At 46.3% G+C, this 17,500-nt stretch overlaps 2 protein-coding genes across 7 annotated transcripts in view; one reads left to right on the forward strand and one right to left on the reverse strand.

Annotated features, from left to right (window-relative positions):
• Positions 1-1,305, forward strand: part of ppdpfb (pancreatic progenitor cell differentiation and proliferation factor b) — a 2,744-nt gene extending 1,439 nt beyond the window's left edge. The window contains exons 4-5 of the mRNA XM_086277450.1: positions 688-781; positions 861-1,305. Of these exons, the coding sequence (XP_086133576.1) occupies positions 688-781; positions 861-975 (209 nt within the window). The 3' untranslated portion in view covers positions 976-1,305. The remainder of the gene's footprint in view (positions 1-687; positions 782-860) is intronic.
• LOC147305434 (uncharacterized) overlaps positions 1-17,500 on the reverse strand; it is a 479,902-nt gene that overhangs the window by 461,140 nt on the left and 1,262 nt on the right. Inside the window, exons 1-4 of one of the 6 annotated variants that reach the window (XR_015126616.1) lie at positions 8,492-8,843; positions 8,252-8,409; positions 8,052-8,147; positions 5,351-7,864 (exon numbers count right to left, since the gene is read on the reverse strand). Coding sequence is in view for 5 of the 6 variants with exons in the window: in XM_086277445.1 (XP_086133571.1) it covers positions 7,504-7,864; positions 8,052-8,147; positions 8,252-8,409; positions 8,492-8,515 (639 nt within the window). In the remaining variant the exon portion in view is untranslated. Of the gene's footprint in view, positions 1-3,463; positions 7,865-7,988; positions 8,148-8,251; positions 8,410-8,491; positions 8,886-9,232; positions 9,329-17,500 lie in introns of those variants that run through there. The other 5 variants (XM_086277445.1, XM_086277447.1, XM_086277446.1 and 2 more) reach the window with 5 other exon arrangements.

Raw genomic sequence — 17,500 nt, forward strand, 5'->3', positions numbered from 1 at the left:
TCTGGCAGGAACTTTGTGTCCTGAAGCGACGCCCACGTGAGCTGATGCAGATGTTTGTCTCTGAGCATGCTCAGTTCTTCCTCCCTCAGCCTCAGTTTGGGAGACTGTGGGGCTCAGAGACCGGTCTGATCCGGTTTGTTGAATTACAGCTCATGTGAGAGTGCTGCTCTTCATCACCACAGCACACGCATGTCGCCAGGGAGCTCGCACAGACGCACACACGCTGAGAGTGAACTGAACACACCCAGTTTCCCCTTTCACCTACTTTCAAGAACAGAGCTGGGAGAGTGTGTGTGTGTGTGTGTCTCAGAAACCAGGGCGGTGCTCGGACTCACCGAGACTTTATGAAGGTCTGATGCAGTCATTTCCTGCTTTCTTTTCCTGTTGCCATAGAAACGTCTTTGTTATAAAATAACTGACCAGTTTGAAACTCGTTTAAACTTGTGTGAGCGGCGTCAGTCAGTGATCATGTGATCCATCAGCTGGTCAGGCTGACGTGTGAACTGCTTCCGCCTGTAGATGGCTGGAAAAGTCTGTTTGATTTCATTAGTTTTCACGTTTGTGTTCAGAAAGTTTGACTTTTTCTTGTGACCGAGGTTAACGTCGCCGCTGTGACGGCGGGAAGCGCAGCAGTCCTTTCACGGTTAAACGCTGCTGTCGTGTCTGAATGTTGGACTCTGTCCACAGGACTGCCCAAGCAGGACTCCGGCCACTGGTGGTCCACTTTCTTCTTCGGGAAGCAGCCGGGGATGACCCCACTGACTGAGGAGGCGCAGCACAAGTATGGACACACACGCACATAAATAAACTTTATTAGCAGCGATGGTCTGACTTGGTTAACGCCGCTCTCTTCCTGGCAGGGCGGGGATATCTGGTGTGGTGACTAACGGTCAGATCACCTGTGTCGCCCGGGAGATGGTGATGCAGCGGCAGGCGAGCGAGAGCAGCGACGCGGGAAGCCCCGTCTCCTCGTGATCCCACGGTCTCTCTCGGTCTTGCCACCACACCTGATTGGGGGGAATCGAACCATCAGCCAACGCTAGGTGACGGGAGGAAGTCCCGTTTACAGCCTTAGTTTCTTTTTTTCCTTTTGTACGTGTCGTAGTGTGGCTGCGTGTTCTGTTCCTGTAACCTCACTTTTTAAATTAATGACCAAAAATAAAAAATAAAAGCAGCCGATAAGCTCTGTTTGTTTTTAACATTTGTAATGTGTTTGTATTCAGCCTGAAGGTGGCGCTGCCACAGGCTTTTCTTAACCTTTCTCACTTTGTCACTGCAAACGAAATAAAGTCGAGTGCATCCCGACGCTCTGTGTGTTTGTTCAGCCTCCAGGTGACATCAGGGTGAGGAGGCGATGCTTCATTGGCCTCAGTACAGGACGGACAAACACCTCCTCCTGCTCCTCCTCAGGGCGATAAACTCAAACCCTGATTTCATAGAAACTGCTTCAGGATCGATAACACGTCACCTGAAAGCCCGCAGCACTGCACGTTATTACTGTGACATCAGCAGCAGCCTCTAATCTGTCATATTAACAAATACTCAGATTACTGTAGCTGGATTATTGCTGATCAGGTGCGAGTGTGGAGATCAGCTGACTGATCGTTCATGAAGCGGTGCTGTGGGCTCAGCTCATCTTTGTCACACAGCTTCAGTCACATAAATGATGAAGACTTTATGACATCATCAGCTACGTTTTCGTTAAACGATGGAAGCTTCAGCGTGCGTGAGAGGATGGAGGCTCAGGATCGCACGCAGACAGGCCCAGGTTGTTTTTGTGATTAACTGATTTAGAAATATTTAATGTGTTTGTCTTAAACTTTCACCCATCGAAGTACAGATTCCAAACACGTATTTTCGGGCGTTTTAGAGGGGCCTCGCTGACCCCCATGAATACCCCGTGTCAACTAGCATGAACAGCTGGTCACGCCTCAGATTTACCTGACAAGGTGAGGTCTCTGAACCTCCTACCGACAGGTAAAGTGAGTCTGTGGAGCAGTGTTGGTGCTCAGGTAAATGAGCAGCTTTCATCCCTTACCTGGGCTGTGTGAGTGTGAAGGCAAAAGTGTGTCACATGACGTACGTGTGATGAGCTGGACTAAGGCCAGAGCGGGCACAGACTCGGTTTGTGATGAGGAGGCCTGCTGGATGGAGCCATCCGTCCTCGGTGTTTTCAGATCAGATTAAGAGTGCTGGCTGTCACGGCGATAGCCTCCATCTTTTATTTACAGTCTGTGGTTAGGCTGAGGGTGAAGCGGTCCCGCTGCGTGGAGAAATCTGCTGTGACGGCGGCAGAAACCCTGACGCGGGCTTTTCTGGCCGGCAGTGAAAGGTTTGTGTGAGCGTTGCTCATCTCTGCGCGTCTCTATGAAACGCAGGAAAGACAAACAATGTTCTGCTCCGCCGCACCGAGGCCTCATTTGTTTCCATGCTGCACTTTTTCCAGGTCACCGGCTGCTTCGAGGAGCTGTTCTCCTCCACCGCGGCCCGGGCCGTGGCTCCGCCTTTCTACCAGGTGAGAGGAATCACTGGCTGCACCGTTCATTCATTTTATTATCAAACTGGGCATTTTAGTCATGTGATGCAGTCATGTGACCAATTAAACAAAGATAGCGGAGTTCATTATACAGCAGTTGTTTTGTTTGACAGCCCTGTTAAAGATTAATGTCAGTCTGTAGGTGCTCCAGCTTTTCTTCAAATTCTTTCATTCTCACTCGCTTTTGCAACTTTATACTTTTGTGTTGTCGCAGCAACAACTGCACCTCATTGTTAGTCTGTTTAAAAACTCGCTGCTTTTCCTCCACATTTTGCCGCCACGTTTCAAAGAGCCGGAAAGTAAATAAACGGCAGACAGCCAAACGAGGCAGGTCGAAACTCGTTTCACGCATGCGCAGGACTGGAACGTAAGCGTTTTCGACCGTTTCAATGTGGACGCACAACTCTGTGACAACGACTGAAAATGGTAGTGTGGACGCGGAGCGTTTGCAGACGAAAACACCGTTTTCAAATCTATCCGGGACCATTGCTGTGAGTCACAGGCAGAGGTGTGGACTCGAGTCACATGACTTGGACTCGAGTCAGACTCGAGTCATTAATTTTATGACTTTAGATTTGACTTGAAAAAATGTTGTAAGACTTGTGACTTGACTTGGACTTTTACACCAATGACCTGGGACTTGAATTGGACTTGAACCGGTTTACTTGAAAAGACTTGATATTTTACCCCAAATATAAAATTTAACATGCATATTATATAGAGATTGAAAATGTGACGTCATTCACGGGTAGAACCGCAAAGGATTCTGGGAACTCGTGGCAAGCGGTACTAGCGCACGCAGGCTTTCAATTAAAATCAGTCACACAGCGATAAAAAGAAACACAAAAATGTCAAGAAGCTGTTGTATTATTAACTGCAATAGCCGGTCGCATGACAGCCACGGGAAGCCGACGGGTAAAGAGATCGGTTGTTATCGGATTACGTCTTTGAAGAGAAATTGTTCGAGCCATGTTTCCGAAGTAACAAAGACGCGACTGGATTGCAGCCATTCAAAGACCAAATATAACGTCCCAGAACCCTCCAGCTCACAGGTTAGTCTGCTCCAAGCATTTACACGAAGGTCAGTCTGCTGTTGTAGTTAATGCGTCATTTTCATAACATAACTGGTGATATAGGTTACAAGCAAGTCTGGCGCTGAACAGAAATTGTCGCGCTATGCTCCTTTGTTTATTGTGCATAAATAGTGAATTGTCCTGACACAATATTGCGTTTCGCTTCTGTTATTATGGTACATTGACAAAAACATATACTTTTATTCACAGGATAAAACAGGTTTTTTGTATCACTAATTGCCCAGTACGATTACAGCATACAATATTATTGTCACTGCTACATTTCTGTGATGGGTACTGTTAGGTATTTTAGTACCATGGGAGCATTTACTGGATATTGTTTTATAGTGACATTATACAGGAAAACTCTGTCATTCAATAAGGCCCCTTTGTTTTAGTTATTTTTCTCTTTGACCCAAGAATTGATGTGTGAGAATCACAGGCTGGTACAAGGTTGAAATACCACAGAGATCACTCCCTCAGCTACATTAGTTTCTTAATCTTTTAGACGCCTGTTGAGGCCAAATGGTTTGTTTCAGATTTCACTAATGTAAGAACTCTTCGTTTTGTGCCTTGAAAATATGTCGCTGAGATAATCACAATTGTAGCTGAACTGATAAACTACACAAAGGATGCTTCTTCACCCAAGGGCAGGAAGACGCTGCCTTATCTTGGTCTGTACTGGTTTAAACTGATAATCTGCTGTCTCATGAATTTTACCCTCTATATAAACTGTTGTACTTGTGAATAAAGTTGAGTCACTTTGGGAAGACAATCTAAAGCAGTCTCTGTTTTCTTGTTCTCCCAAGCTGCTCCCGAGCTCGTACTAACACGCTGAATGGCATGCTTGAATATTACTTGAGAATATATTTGACTGTGTTACAGACTAAGGGACATTCTCTGCTGATAGACGTCCACGCCTCGAAGGAAGTCGATCCACGGATTAGGCCCTGGAAACCGTTTCCTTCAGGTACCAGAAATTATTTCCACTACTAATTAATTACCGTTGAGCTCAAAGGTCCTATTAATAAACGGTTAACGAATGTGTATTTATGACGACGATTTGTGAGACTGGTAAACTTATGATACATACGATGGTCTTTCGTTCTACACGGTGCATTTCAAAGTCCTGCACCCATCCGGCGGTAAACTGTACCTGGGCTTGTTGCAGTGACCTGAAGTTACTAAACTTCATGAGTGTATGCACTCACTCCAAGAACCGTATGATTATAAATATGCATATAAATATGCTACGATGAGATAGCTGACTTCATCTAACTAGCAAATGTTGTCCAGGCTACGTTGGTGATTCAGTTTTTTTAATATGTATGATATTTTTGTCATGCGATTTTAAAGCCGGTCCTACAACCGCATCCAAGAATAACATGCAGCTTATCTCAGAACTGTCGGTGAAAATTATTCTTGGAGCTAGGTTTAATTGAGCTGCATTTTAAAGAGGTGCAATTTCACAATTTGTGTATATTTTCTAAGTTCACTATTTTGTCATGTGTTGAGAAAAACACAGATTAAAAATTACATGGTCTAATATTTACATTTAGCATAACTGCAACATTATTTTTTCGTGTTTTTTTTTTAAAGACTCGAAAGGACTTGAAATTCAAAATTTCAGACTTGTGACTTGACTCGGACTTTTACACCAGTGACTTGAGACTCGACTCTGACTTGCCTGACATTACTTGAGACTTGACTTGAGACTTGCAAAACAATGACTTGGTCCCACCTCTGGTCACAGGCTACGTCCACACGTACACGGGTGTTTTTGAAAGCTGAGATTTTCCGTTTTCGTTTTAAAAAATAATCCCGTCCACACGTAAACGCAGAAAAGAAGGAAAACGCTGCTAGGAACATGCCAAAGCAGCAGGTGGCGCTAAATTCCTAACCGTGCAGAAATGTTGGCCAATCAGAAGTCTAGAAGCCTCGGTGGGAAAAAGTAAACAAAGCTGGGGCATAGAAGCAGAACCGAGTCGTATGTGTGGAGGGACAGTAACTGTGTGTATATGTAAGCATTTAAACACTGCAGAGAGTAGAATTAACAGTATTGTAGAAATTCATTTCACCTAAACAATAACATGGCGCACAGTGTGACCTCAAAAAAGGCGCACATCTTTGACGCTGTGTTTTCTCGTCCACACGTAAATGCAAAAACTGAGTTTCTAAATATCCACCCTGGCCGGAGTTTTTAGAAATCTCCGTTTTCAGTGACCGAAAACGCCGTTTACGTGTGGACGGGAGGTGCAAACGCATAGAAAAATCTGCGTTTTCAAAAATACCCGGGTACGTGTGGACGTAGCCTCAGTGTGAGTCACTAAAAGACAAGGATCCAGAATTTGCTGCGCTGGCTGCTGAGCTCTGTGGGGTTTTACCTGCACTAGATGCACCTGCTCCGTGTCGTTTCTATCTCGGACTTTATGTCCTCTACAAGAGTTTCTGGGGTTTTTTTTGCTGGTTCTTCAAATGTTCAATAAAAACATGTATGTTAATTCATAATGAAGAAAGCTTTGTAACTATCCCCACTAGTGAAGACTGTCATTTCCACAACACAGAGGTGCGGCACACCTGGTGAAAGCTCGCTCAGCTGTTGCACTTTATTTGATTTCATTGTTGGAGCAGATTGAGACGTAAAGCTCACACCGGAGGCCGAATACCTGATGAAATATCAGCGTCAACCCGATGCGACGGGGAAATGTCTACCTGTCTGTGCATACCTGTAGACACCTGTCACTGGATTTATAAATTACCTGCAGATTCACGCGTGTGGAATTAGTGTGATAATCGTCACACATGCAGTCAGAACGTGTAGATTAAAGCCCTCGTCACAGTTTGCACATGTGGCCTCAAATATCACAGGAACTAAAACAGGAAGTGAGACGAGCTTCTGTGGCCGTGTGGGGCTCTTCATCCGGGCGCCCTGCTCTAACATCACCATCACTTCACCAATTTCACATTTTATTCACTGAGACCTGTAAACAGCGACAAAACCATAAACCAATCAGGAACGAGTTCACTCTTTGGTTTGAGGAACCATTTTTCAGACCACGCCCATCTTTTAGCCATGACCTGCTCCTGGTTCTGGAGGGTCACTCAGTGGACGTGTCCAAATTCATGGGCTGCGTCCTCCTGAGGCCGCATTTGTGGACCGATTACGTCACAGCGACACGATGAAGGCTGTCCAAATTCGTAGACTCCTCTGAATGCAGCCGACAAATGCGTCCTCCTTTTCCACGAATTTGGGGTCGGGTGTGTCTTTCGTGGCCCACGATATCCCAGAATTCATAGCGCGGCCCAGCCAAACTCCAGTTTCCAACGATGGCAGCCGCCACTAAGTTTTAAAATTACTCTTATTAATCTTTCTGGGTCACAAAATAAACTTTGAACATATTTTCAGCTGTGTAAACTTCAAATATCTGCTCAGTTTATCAAGATATCGCATATTTGCAAAAGTGCTTCGACGTTTTCAGAGACATCTTTTACCCACCAGCTCGATAGCTAGCCGGGAGCTCGAGGGTCACCGATGCGGCCGAGAACGGCACAACTCCGGCACATCATGTTCAGATCACCGCGGACTTTCACTACTCAGGTTAAACGTGATATATATGTCACTTAGACAACCTAAAATGTTGTTGTTGGGCTTTTTTCAGTGTTTTGTTTGTTCGTGAGTAAATCGGTTTGGCTGAGATCAAAGTTATTAGTTTAGATAAAATAAAACTTTATTAATCCATCGGGTGGTTTTCACACAGCTGAATAAACGTCAAACAGAAAACTGATTAAACAGACGTGTGAGACGGTCGAGAGTTTCCTCCAGTGTCCTGTTATATTTTAGATAGCAAGGAGCAGACGGCGAGTTTATTAAACTCCACCGAGGCAGTGGTGACGCTAATCTGAAGGCTGGACCGTCCAATTTCCCCAACCTCGTACTTCCGGCCTACCCGATCTTCTGAGGACCCGGCCCATGTAGACCGCGAAGGCCGGGTCCTCAAGAGGATGCAGCCCATGAATTTGGACACGACATGTGGTTCGTTTCCTTCTACGGTGAAGTCGGGGGAGGAGCTTGTCCCCAGGGGATCGCCGCCCTGTTATTAAGAGTGGACGTTCACAGGAACGACCTGCAGGGTGAGGTGCGCTTGTTTCATCTACTTGGCTCTGTGGTTGCTTGGTTTGGAGGTGGAGGAGGAGGAAGAAGCGCTGAGGATGATGCTGACCCATAATCCTTTGGTTCCCACGAGACCCGGCAGTCCTGAGAGGAGAGAAGCGAGGGGGAGGGCCATTAAAGCATTTAAACAGGTTTTAGTGCAGACGCCTGCTCTGCTCCGCCCTCTGTGCTTCACACGTGAATACATTGAAAACTGGATTTCTACAACCTGTAGCTGTTTTCTGGCGTGGCGTTTGAGGATCAGTTTCAGGCGTGTTCACTGAAGGTTTACCTGGAGCTGTTTCCACGGTAACCCAAAGCGTGGGCAGTCTCTGCTTGTCCTGACAGCCGCGTGCGGGCTTGGTGGGTTCTGGACTCGGCGGTAGACCTGAGGAGAGCAGACAGACGGGTGAAAACCACGTTTTGTGCGACAGAACCGACCAGCTGTTCTGAGATTAGTTTGGTGTCGGTGGTCGAGTCCGTCATTTTTACCCACGGCTGTCATCGTCACCCCGTGACCCAGGCGAACAACGTGGACCCGCGCTCTGACTCATGTGGCGTCGAAGCGGCTGAGCATGCTCAGTGTGGATGTTTTCTCTCTGCTCACTGATCCAAACACACTGCTGCAGAGGAGCAAAGCGTCCGTCCTGCTGCCTCAGGCGAACGTTACCCTCGTTACCCTCGACTGTTTTTTAACCCGTGACACATGACTGAGTGAATGTTGATGCACACCTGCTCTTCTTCTGCTTTGCTCATTTCCTGACGTTAAACACAAAGTTTCTGATGATGAGCTCAGGTGGCTCTGAACACTTCATCACACCTGCAGCTCGAGAGAGGCAGCCAATCAGAAGAGCCGTTGTTGCTGCTGGTTTGTCGTTGTATAACAGGATGAACTGGTGCAGAAAACTGAATGAAGACAAATGTTTGTTTTACATGCAGGAGTTTGTCTAGTGGGGTCAAAGATTCAGAACATGGTGCTCACTTTCCAGAAGATGTTTGTTTGCAGTTATCTTTATTCTGAGCACGACCAGGACGCATGCACGCCAACACGCCAACACACCTTTGTGCCACATCAGAGATTTACCATCACAATGACTCACAAGTTAAAAATACAGCTTACGGTGTGTGTGTGTGTGTGTTATGTGTGTGTGTGTGTGTGTGTGTGTGTGTGTGTGTGTGTGTGTGTGTGTGTGTGTGTGTGTGTGTGTTATGTGTGTGTTATGTGTGTGTTATGTGTGTGTGTGTGTGTGTTATGTGTGTGTTATGTGTGTGTGTGTGTGTGTATGTGTATGTGTGTGTGTGTGTGTTATGTGTGTGTTATGTGTGTGTGTGTGTGTTATGTGTGTGTGTGTGTGTGTGTGTGTGTGTTATGTGTGTGTGTGTTATGTGTGTGTGTGTGTGTTATGTGTGTGTGTGTGTGTGTGTGTGTGTGTTATGTGTGTGTGTGTGTGTGTGTTATGTGTGTGTTCATACTTCGGTTGAAGTGGTTTCGGGCGAGCACGCAGGCTGGAGAGTTGACACTGGTCATGGTGGTTCAGGGTGGGTTTGCTGACCTGCAGGATCCACAACCTGCAGACAGACAGATGGAGGTCAAAGGTCAGATCCAGTTTGAAAGGTGTAAATAATGTAACAGAGGCAGGAACAGAAACAGGATGAAGTCAGGAGGAAGTAGAAGAAATGAATAAAAGCAACAAACCAGAATAAAAAACTGATTTATTGGAGCACCCAGACTCCCTGAGCATCGTCTCTGAGATTCCTCCGGCCCGTTTCCATCGGCACCTCGACTTTAAAAGCAGTGACGGAGGGGGGAGGCTGCCAGCCGGCTCCCAGCATTTAAACAGTGATCGATAAACTCTGAGGAGCTGAGCGGCTGCACACCGTGCCTGCAGGAAGTAGGAGCAGTGCTGACGTCCACGTGTTGGTTTAATGTAGCGTCTTAAGGGGAAGATGCAGGAGTTTGGGTCTGACTCATTACTCCTCACGAGAAAGAAGCTGTTTCCATGACGTCTGCTTATGTCGGTGATAAAACCTCATACCGAAATGAAGCTTATGAGCCTTTATCACCGCTTTGAAGCTTCTGTGCTGACATGAGACAATGTGCTCACAGTTCAAATGTTATGGAAAGTAATTCAACTTTTTTGGGTTTTTTATTATTGGTGTGTGTGTGTGTGTGTGTGTGTGTGTGTGTGTGTGTGTGTGTGTGTGTGTGTGTCTGTGTGTGTCTGTGTCTGTGTGTCTGTGTCTGTGTGTGTCTGTGTGTGTGTGTGTGTCTGTGTGTGTGTGTGTGTGTGTGTGTGTGTGTGTGTGTCTGTGTGTGTCTGTGTGTGTCTGTGTCTGTGTCTGTGTGTCTGTGTGTGTGTGTGTGTGTGTGTGTGTGTGTGTGTGTGTGTGTGTGTGTGTCTGTGTGTGTCTGTGTCTGTGTCTGTGTGTCTGTGTGTGTGTGTGTGTGTGTGTGTGTGTGTCTGTGTGTCTGTGTGTGTGTGTGTCTGTGTCTGTGTGTGTGTGTGTGTGTGTGTGTGTGTGTGTGTGTGTGTGTGTGTCTGTGTGTGTGTGTGTGTGTCTGTGTCTGTGTCTGTGTGTGTGTGTGTGTGTGTGTGTCTGTGTGTCTGTGTGTGTGTGTGTGTGTGTGTGTGTGTGTGTCTGTGTGTCTGTGTGTGTGTGTGTCTGTGTCTGTGTGTGTGTGTGTGTGTGTGTCTGTGTCTGTGTGTGTGTGTGTGTGTGTGTGTGTGTGTGTGTGTGTGTGTGTGTGTGTGTGTGGATTTAATATCCAGCACAGGCTTACAGGATGAATCTGCTCACATGCAGCCAGCTGCCCCGCAGAGGCCGACGCCACATAAACTGGAGGCAGGACTGTGAGAAAAACCAGTCAGAGGCGCATCAAACCAGTATTCAACCAAACATCTGTCACTGGTGTTTCCGTTCAGCAGCAACTGAGAGCCTGAAAGTGACATCATCCATACGTGGGAGAGAAACAGGAAGCTCACTGCGGGCCTCAGTTACTGAGTCAGCTGGAAAAATTCATAACTTCAGTTTTTCTGATGATCAGATACGTTCAGCGTTAATGTTCGACCTTTGTAAATGTTTGGTTTGCAAAGACCTCTGGGGTCAAAGGTGGCATCAGCGTAATGTCAGCGGCTTGAGGAGGAGGGCGGAGCATCCGAGCTCAGCCTCACACTTTGAGTCAGCTTAAAAGGCTTTTAGCACGAGCAGCTATTTCTGCTATAGGTGGACAGCAGAGAAGAGCCCCCCCCTCAGGAAACGCTGATGCCTGAGTCAGTGTGACCTTTCACCTGAGCATGGGCGTAGGAGCTTGGAGGGGGACGTCTTTGCCGTGTTTGTGTTCCTGTATTCGTGTGTACTCGGTGCTTCGACCTTGTTGAAATACATCTGCCTGGAAACCTCTGGAGGTCATTCAGTGTAATGTGATTACTTTGGCAGGTGTGTTTTCCTGATAAGCTGAGGTCAGAGTCGTAGACCGGAGGCCGGTGTGTTTGCGTCCTCGTGGTGTTCAGTGGCAAGTCGACCTGTTGGTTTTAGATAAGTTCCTTTTTTTGGTTACAGAAAATATTTGCTGTTGGAGGACTCTGGACTGGACGCTTATTTTTAAACCCGCCGGCTCCGGTTTGGCCCTCTGGGTCCTTTACAGTGAGCTCACATACAAACTTCCAGACACTTTATCTGCACAGATGATCTTAACCTGAAGCTGTGACGCTGCGTGGCTGCGGCCCACGCTAACATTTGTACACAAATCTCTGAAGTTTGTAGATTTTAAAATCAGAGCTGTTACTTTACATTCAGCTGTGTTTACTCTGCAGAGCGCTCAGCGATTCTATCAGCTCGACCAACATCAGCAAACACACAAACTGTGTGTGTGCAGCTGAAGGTCCAGCTGCTGTATCTGACTGAGAGGGAAAAGACGGAGAGCTCAGAGATGCAGACAGATCAGAAAGGGAAGCAAACGCAAAGCTTACATGTGACGTAGAATCACATGTTGCATCTGTGTATGACGCCTTTTGATAAATGTCCTGCAAAACAAACTAAGGTGCACAAACTTGTGTTATTCAAGTGTTGCATGATGACACTGGGCAGTGTCCTCCTGGACAAACAGGTCAGCTTTCATTAGTGTGGTGAATCCACAGGAAGCTCTGTGTGTGACTGATACACCGTGGAGCTCGTGCTTACAGTCAGGTCACAGCGAGTGTAGCAGGGATGAATTGATCATATGATGATGCTGAGATTCAGTCACTGAACTGCATCTTTATTAGGGATGGGTCCCGGTATCGTTCTGACATAAACGGTAGTAACCAGACCGAAAAGCAGCGCACATTTCGGTGCTTTTTTTCCCCCCTGAAATGTCAGACACTTTGGATTCTAGCCAATCATTTTACGTTTCTGAGGATAGTAGGCGGGTCCAGGTACGTCCGTTCTTTTAGAGCAGAGCTACAGATTAAAAACGCCCAAGGCGAAGCGGTCAAAGTCTGGCTGTACTTCACAGCAAAATATGCAAACTCAGCAGCAACAAGTGCTTTAAGCTGATACTGTGATACTGTCAAAGGAGGTAACACCTCGAATCTGATGACACACCTGGCGACGCATAGCGTTTTGTTAAAAGCCAAGAAATGAACCGTATTTGATAGCTTGCTGCGAGACCTCACACTGAGCACATCTACTGCAGGTGTGGTGCCTGTTATGACCCGGAGTTAGAACATCCCCCAAAAACACGAAGAGGAGAGTCCTGGCCCCTAGCCCTGCCAGTGTAGCAGAAATGATGAGGATGATGATGCAGCAGCAGCCGTTCTTCTCTGCGTGAGTAGCTTCATGTTGTTCGTGTGTAATTTACGTTGAGTAGGCTAACCACGTTATTACATTAATGCATGTAAGGTGAACTAGCAAACATCATCATAGCTACATGCGGCTGTCTTCTTGTTTGATGGCAGATACTCCCTTCACCCTGGCCAAAAAGGCTAAAATGACCAAAGAAAAAGTGGGAAACAGCTGAACATGAGAGGTTTAGGACAAAGTTTGTGTCTTTTCCATTGTTTAAGCTTCCAGCCAAGAGTGATACCATATATGCCCTATAGCTGCAGAAAAGGCTAACATTGTTATATTTTTACAAAAAACAGCTGAACATGAGAGGTTTTTGGACCAATTTTGTGTTCTCCATTCTTTAAGCACCGGTTCGAGCACCGTTTGAGCACCGGCACCGTTTCAAAAGTACTGGTTTGGTACTGGTATTGGATAAAAGCTAAACGATACCCATCCCTACTCTTTATACCAGCTGCATGCAGTCCAGTCTAAAGACGGTGTAAACTGTGAGTGTAGGAAATCAGCTGTGATCGCTGTGAAAAGTCTGCTGTGATTCTTTCCCCACGCTGATCTTAGCATCCCCCCTCCTGTTGAACCCACTGTGGCTGTTCTCGTTGTTTCGGTGTGGAGGGTCACCCTCCAGAACAGAAGGCTCTGCCTCCTTTTGTTTCCAGCGTAGTCGGCCCGTCAGCAGGCCCGGGTCACAAGACCTCAGGGACCTGCCGGGACATGTGGGAGCTGAAGCCTCTGATACAACCTGGTGCTGTCCAGTAAAGCCTCTTTACTGCACTGTGAAACAAAGCAGAAGCCGTGCAGCTGCGTGAAGATTAGAGTCACACGTGGGGATTTTGTCAGAAACAGCACTTTGAACAACGTGCAGCAGCTCAGGGAAGGTTTGCGCAGCAGAAACAACCAAACGTGGGAGTAATCATTTCCCGTTCAGGACGTGACAGAGTGCAGCTTAGTTTGGCAATATCTGTCCGATGATACAAACAGGAGCAAACATGGTCATCCAGACTGAAACAAGGTCAAAGGTTATGTAACGTTCCTAACCCTGGATTCTTCCAGGTGTCTCCTTTATCCTGGACGCGCCTCTTTCTGGAGCTCAGGGCATTTTTTTCAGTTTTCCTAAATAACAGATTCCAGCTGAGAGCACTCTTTAGAGTTATCACTTACATTCAACACAACATTCGTTTGTTGTGCACTAATAGTGTTTTATTATCATGTAGAGCACAGCCGTCCTTCAAGGAGCAGCTTTTACTTTTGACTGAGTCATTTTTCACTTTCAGTATTTATGACACAAGTATCTGTACTTCCACTGAAGGGAGGACGGGCTGCCCTCTGCACAAGTAGGGGAAAGTGTGTGTGTGTGTGTGTGTGTGATGTTTACACACTGAAGCTGTAAATGAAAACTGAGGCAGGAAAGAGGAAAGGTGAATAGTGACAGAAGGAAACAAGGAAGCAAAGAACAGTGGTAAGGAAAGGAAGTGAGGATCCATGGAAAAGCTTAGGAAATAGGAAAATGGAGGGAAAAAAGGAAGCAGAGCCTCTGATGTGGGTGCGGGGCGGAGGGAAAGGTCAGCAGCCGTTTTTATCCGACAGATGCAGCGTGTCATTTCAGCTCTGTGCTGACCTACGCGTGTGTGTGTGTGTGTGTGTGTGTGTGTGTGTGTGTGTGTGTGTGTCTGTGTGTGTGTGTGTGTGTGTGTGTGTGTGTGTGCGTGTGTGTGTGTGTGTGTGTGTCTGTGTGTGTGTGTGCGCGTGTGTGTGTGTGTGTGTGTGTGTGTGTGTGTGTGTGTGCGCGCGTGCGTGCGTCTGTGTGTGTGTGTGCGCGTCTGTGCGTCTGTGTGTGTGTGTGTGTGTGTGTGTGTGCGCGCGTCTGTGCGTCTGTGTGTGTGTGCGCGCGTCTGTGCGTCTGTGTGTGTGTGTGCGCGTCTGTGCGTCTGTGTGTGTGTGTGTGTGTGTGTGTGTGTGTGTGTGCGAGAGAAGCTGAGGTGGTGACAGGAGGACACTGAGCATGCTCTGAAGCCTGAGCTCTTGGTCCTACCTGATAGAAGCAAGAGAAGGTCAATACTCGAGTATTTTACTCGAGTATTCTGTCAGTGAAGCTTTACATACTGAAGCTGAGTGTTTGGAGGCTTGCAGGGAGCAGTGCACACACACGGATCTCATTACTGGGAACTCTGGTCTGTGTAACATGAAGACCAGCAGGAGCAGAGGTGAGTGCTGGCTCCAGTCATTCAGGCTCCGCCGGCTCCCTCGGAGCGTTCAGCGTAATCTGGATGATTTTAATGAGCTTTCTGCTCCTTGGCTTCTGAACGTGGACACGTTCTTCATCCTCCTCGAGGCGGCAGCGATTCTCACGTTTTCCCTCCTCGGTCTCCACCAGCTGACTGCAGGTTATCCACATGAAAACCAGCTGTTGTTAACAGGACTTCCTGCTGAATCAGGAAACGGCTCCGTTAATTCTGACCGACGACACGGCGGCGAGGAGATCTGCCCTGTCAGAGAGGCCCGAGCAATAAGGCCTCGGGATGCAGATTACAGCGGTGAGCCGTAAATCCCTCAGAGGTCGCGTGCCTCGTAAACACAGCCCTCATACTTCACAGCACCAGTTTGCTGACCGGGTCGGGGTGACGCACAGGTGAACCGTCCGTGTCACCGCTGCGTGTTTAAAGCCGAACAGCTTCATACACAGAACTGGGAAACTGCACAGCAGGATAACGACTGCCTCGCTTTCTGCAGCCCATCTGCCTGCTGATGATTCATGACTTCCTGATTAATACCAAACGCAGCGGTGTGGGAGAGGAACAAACGGTGTGTGGGTTAAAAAAACAGGAGACGGGGATGCAAAAGTGTCATATTAAGGACTGAATTATTAATGTTTCTATTAGTAATGAAACTAAAGACGAGCTGCTGTCACCATTTAAAGCAAAAAGGAAAGTTTGAAGCCTAATCTTGAAAGTAGAGATAGTGTCTGTCTCCTGAATCCAAACTGGAAGCTGGTTCCACAGAAGAGGGGCCTGAAAACTGAAGGCTCTGCCTCCCATTCTACTTTTAAATAGAGATGGACCGATCCGATATTACGTATCGGTATCGGTCCGATACTGACCTAAATGACTGGATCGGATATCGGAGAAAAATAAAAAATGTAATCCGATCCATTAAATATCACGAAAGCACCTCACAAAACTTGCAACACGCCGTAACTCACCTCAGAAAGTTAGCATGTCGGAGCAGTATGCATCACGTGATAGAGCGGCTGTGGCATGCGGGACCTGTCGGTGGTCTGGATAGCATGTGGAGCTTCGCTAGCAACCTGGCATTTCATCTCCGACAAAGTTATCCCCGAGAGAAGTAAAGCAAGTGTGTAAGTCCATCTCTGAATGTTTGTAAAGCATTCCCACATTAAGCTTAACGAGCGACTGCCTCTCGCTCTCCGGCTGCTACTTCAATCGTGAAACTGCTTAAATGATCAGCTGATCGGCTTTTCTGTCGTGACTCCGTGTCTCTTGTTTGCTTTTGGCCCACTTTGCAGCAGAAAGAGGAAACCAGCGGCTGAACAACAGCAGCACGTTTAAGCTTGATCAGCTGTTGTTAGAATGTATTTAATATTACTTTCTACTCGAGGATCTTTTTCTACGTAGCTGACGTAACTGTGCAGGGGCGGATCTAGCAAAGTTTAGCCAGGGGGGCCGATAGGGCATGAACAGGGAAAAGGGGGCACAAAGACATACTTTTCTTTCTTATTCTCATTTAAAATGTCGAGCTTTTAATAAATAATTATCTGACACCCAAAGTTTTAATTTGATGTAAAATGAATAGAAGTCAATTACTGTATATAGTAACTATTAAGTCTAATATATATACCCTAGTAAGCTATAGTACTTTTTCCTTTGGGAAGGTACCATCTGTGCAGTCTGCAATTTTGTTGAAGAAAGATGTTGAATCTATTTAATATTTCTTGAAAAATAATTGATTTCTGTGCATTTTTTTTCACACTGCATCAAATTAAGGTTGATTACGTCGATTAAGCATCATGAGGTGGAGTGTGAGGGGTGGTTCCTTATTTTTTATTTATTTATGTTTGTTGTTGCTGGGAGTTGGAACCCTATTAGTTAGGTTGCTTAATATTTACGCTAAGTACTCTTTAAAATACCAGAATAGGGAGGATGGTGCAGGTCTAAGTTTATTAGATTGATCAGTATTGCTGAACTATGAAATATTTTTTTTGTATACAGGTATAACAGAATAGCTTTAGTGTAGTTGTTGTTTTAAACTTGAGTATGAACTTATACAAAATGCAGCAAGATATTTAAAAAACAGTTTTGTTGATTAAAAAACACTATATCGGATTCATATCGGTATCGGCAGATATCCAAATTTATGATATCGGTATCGGACATAAAAAAGTGGTATCGTGCCATCTCTACTTTTAAATACTCTAGGAACAACAAGTAGGCCTGCAGAGCGAGAGCGAAGTGCTCTAATAGGGTGATATGGTACTACAAGGTCATTAAGATAAGATGGGGCCTGATTATTTTGTGTGGGAGGATTATTATCCTCTGACAGGTGGGTGATTCTGATCTTGGTCACATGGTTTTTATGTTTTTATGTTTGGCTCAGCTGATGAAAACAAAATGAGCTGAAGTGGTGAAACAGAAGGGAGGGGCTGAGTGCTTCGGAGCCCAGAGATCTGCAGCTCAAAGGTTAAATGACGACCGTCCTCTAACCTCTGAGCTGCAGATTTTCTCCTTCAAATCTCAGCGTGCTCGCTCGCTGCGTGAACGCACAGTTTATCGTGCCAACAAAGCAGCCGTGTCACCAAAGACACGCTTCAAACCTGAGAGATCAGGACTCGAGTTTATCTCTAGGCTTTTAAATATGGAGAGTTCATATTTTTATCAGGTTTAAAGTGCAGTGGGCTGATTCCAG

Source organism: Aulonocara sp. 'chitande type north' Nkhata Bay, linkage group LG20 (genome assembly GCF_057382095.1).
Source record: "Aulonocara sp. 'chitande type north' Nkhata Bay isolate Kocher_YH1m ecotype deep benthic linkage group LG20, A_spYH_male_GT1.1, whole genome shotgun sequence".
Taxonomy (NCBI): Eukaryota; Metazoa; Chordata; class Actinopteri; order Cichliformes; family Cichlidae; genus Aulonocara; species Aulonocara sp. 'chitande type north' Nkhata Bay.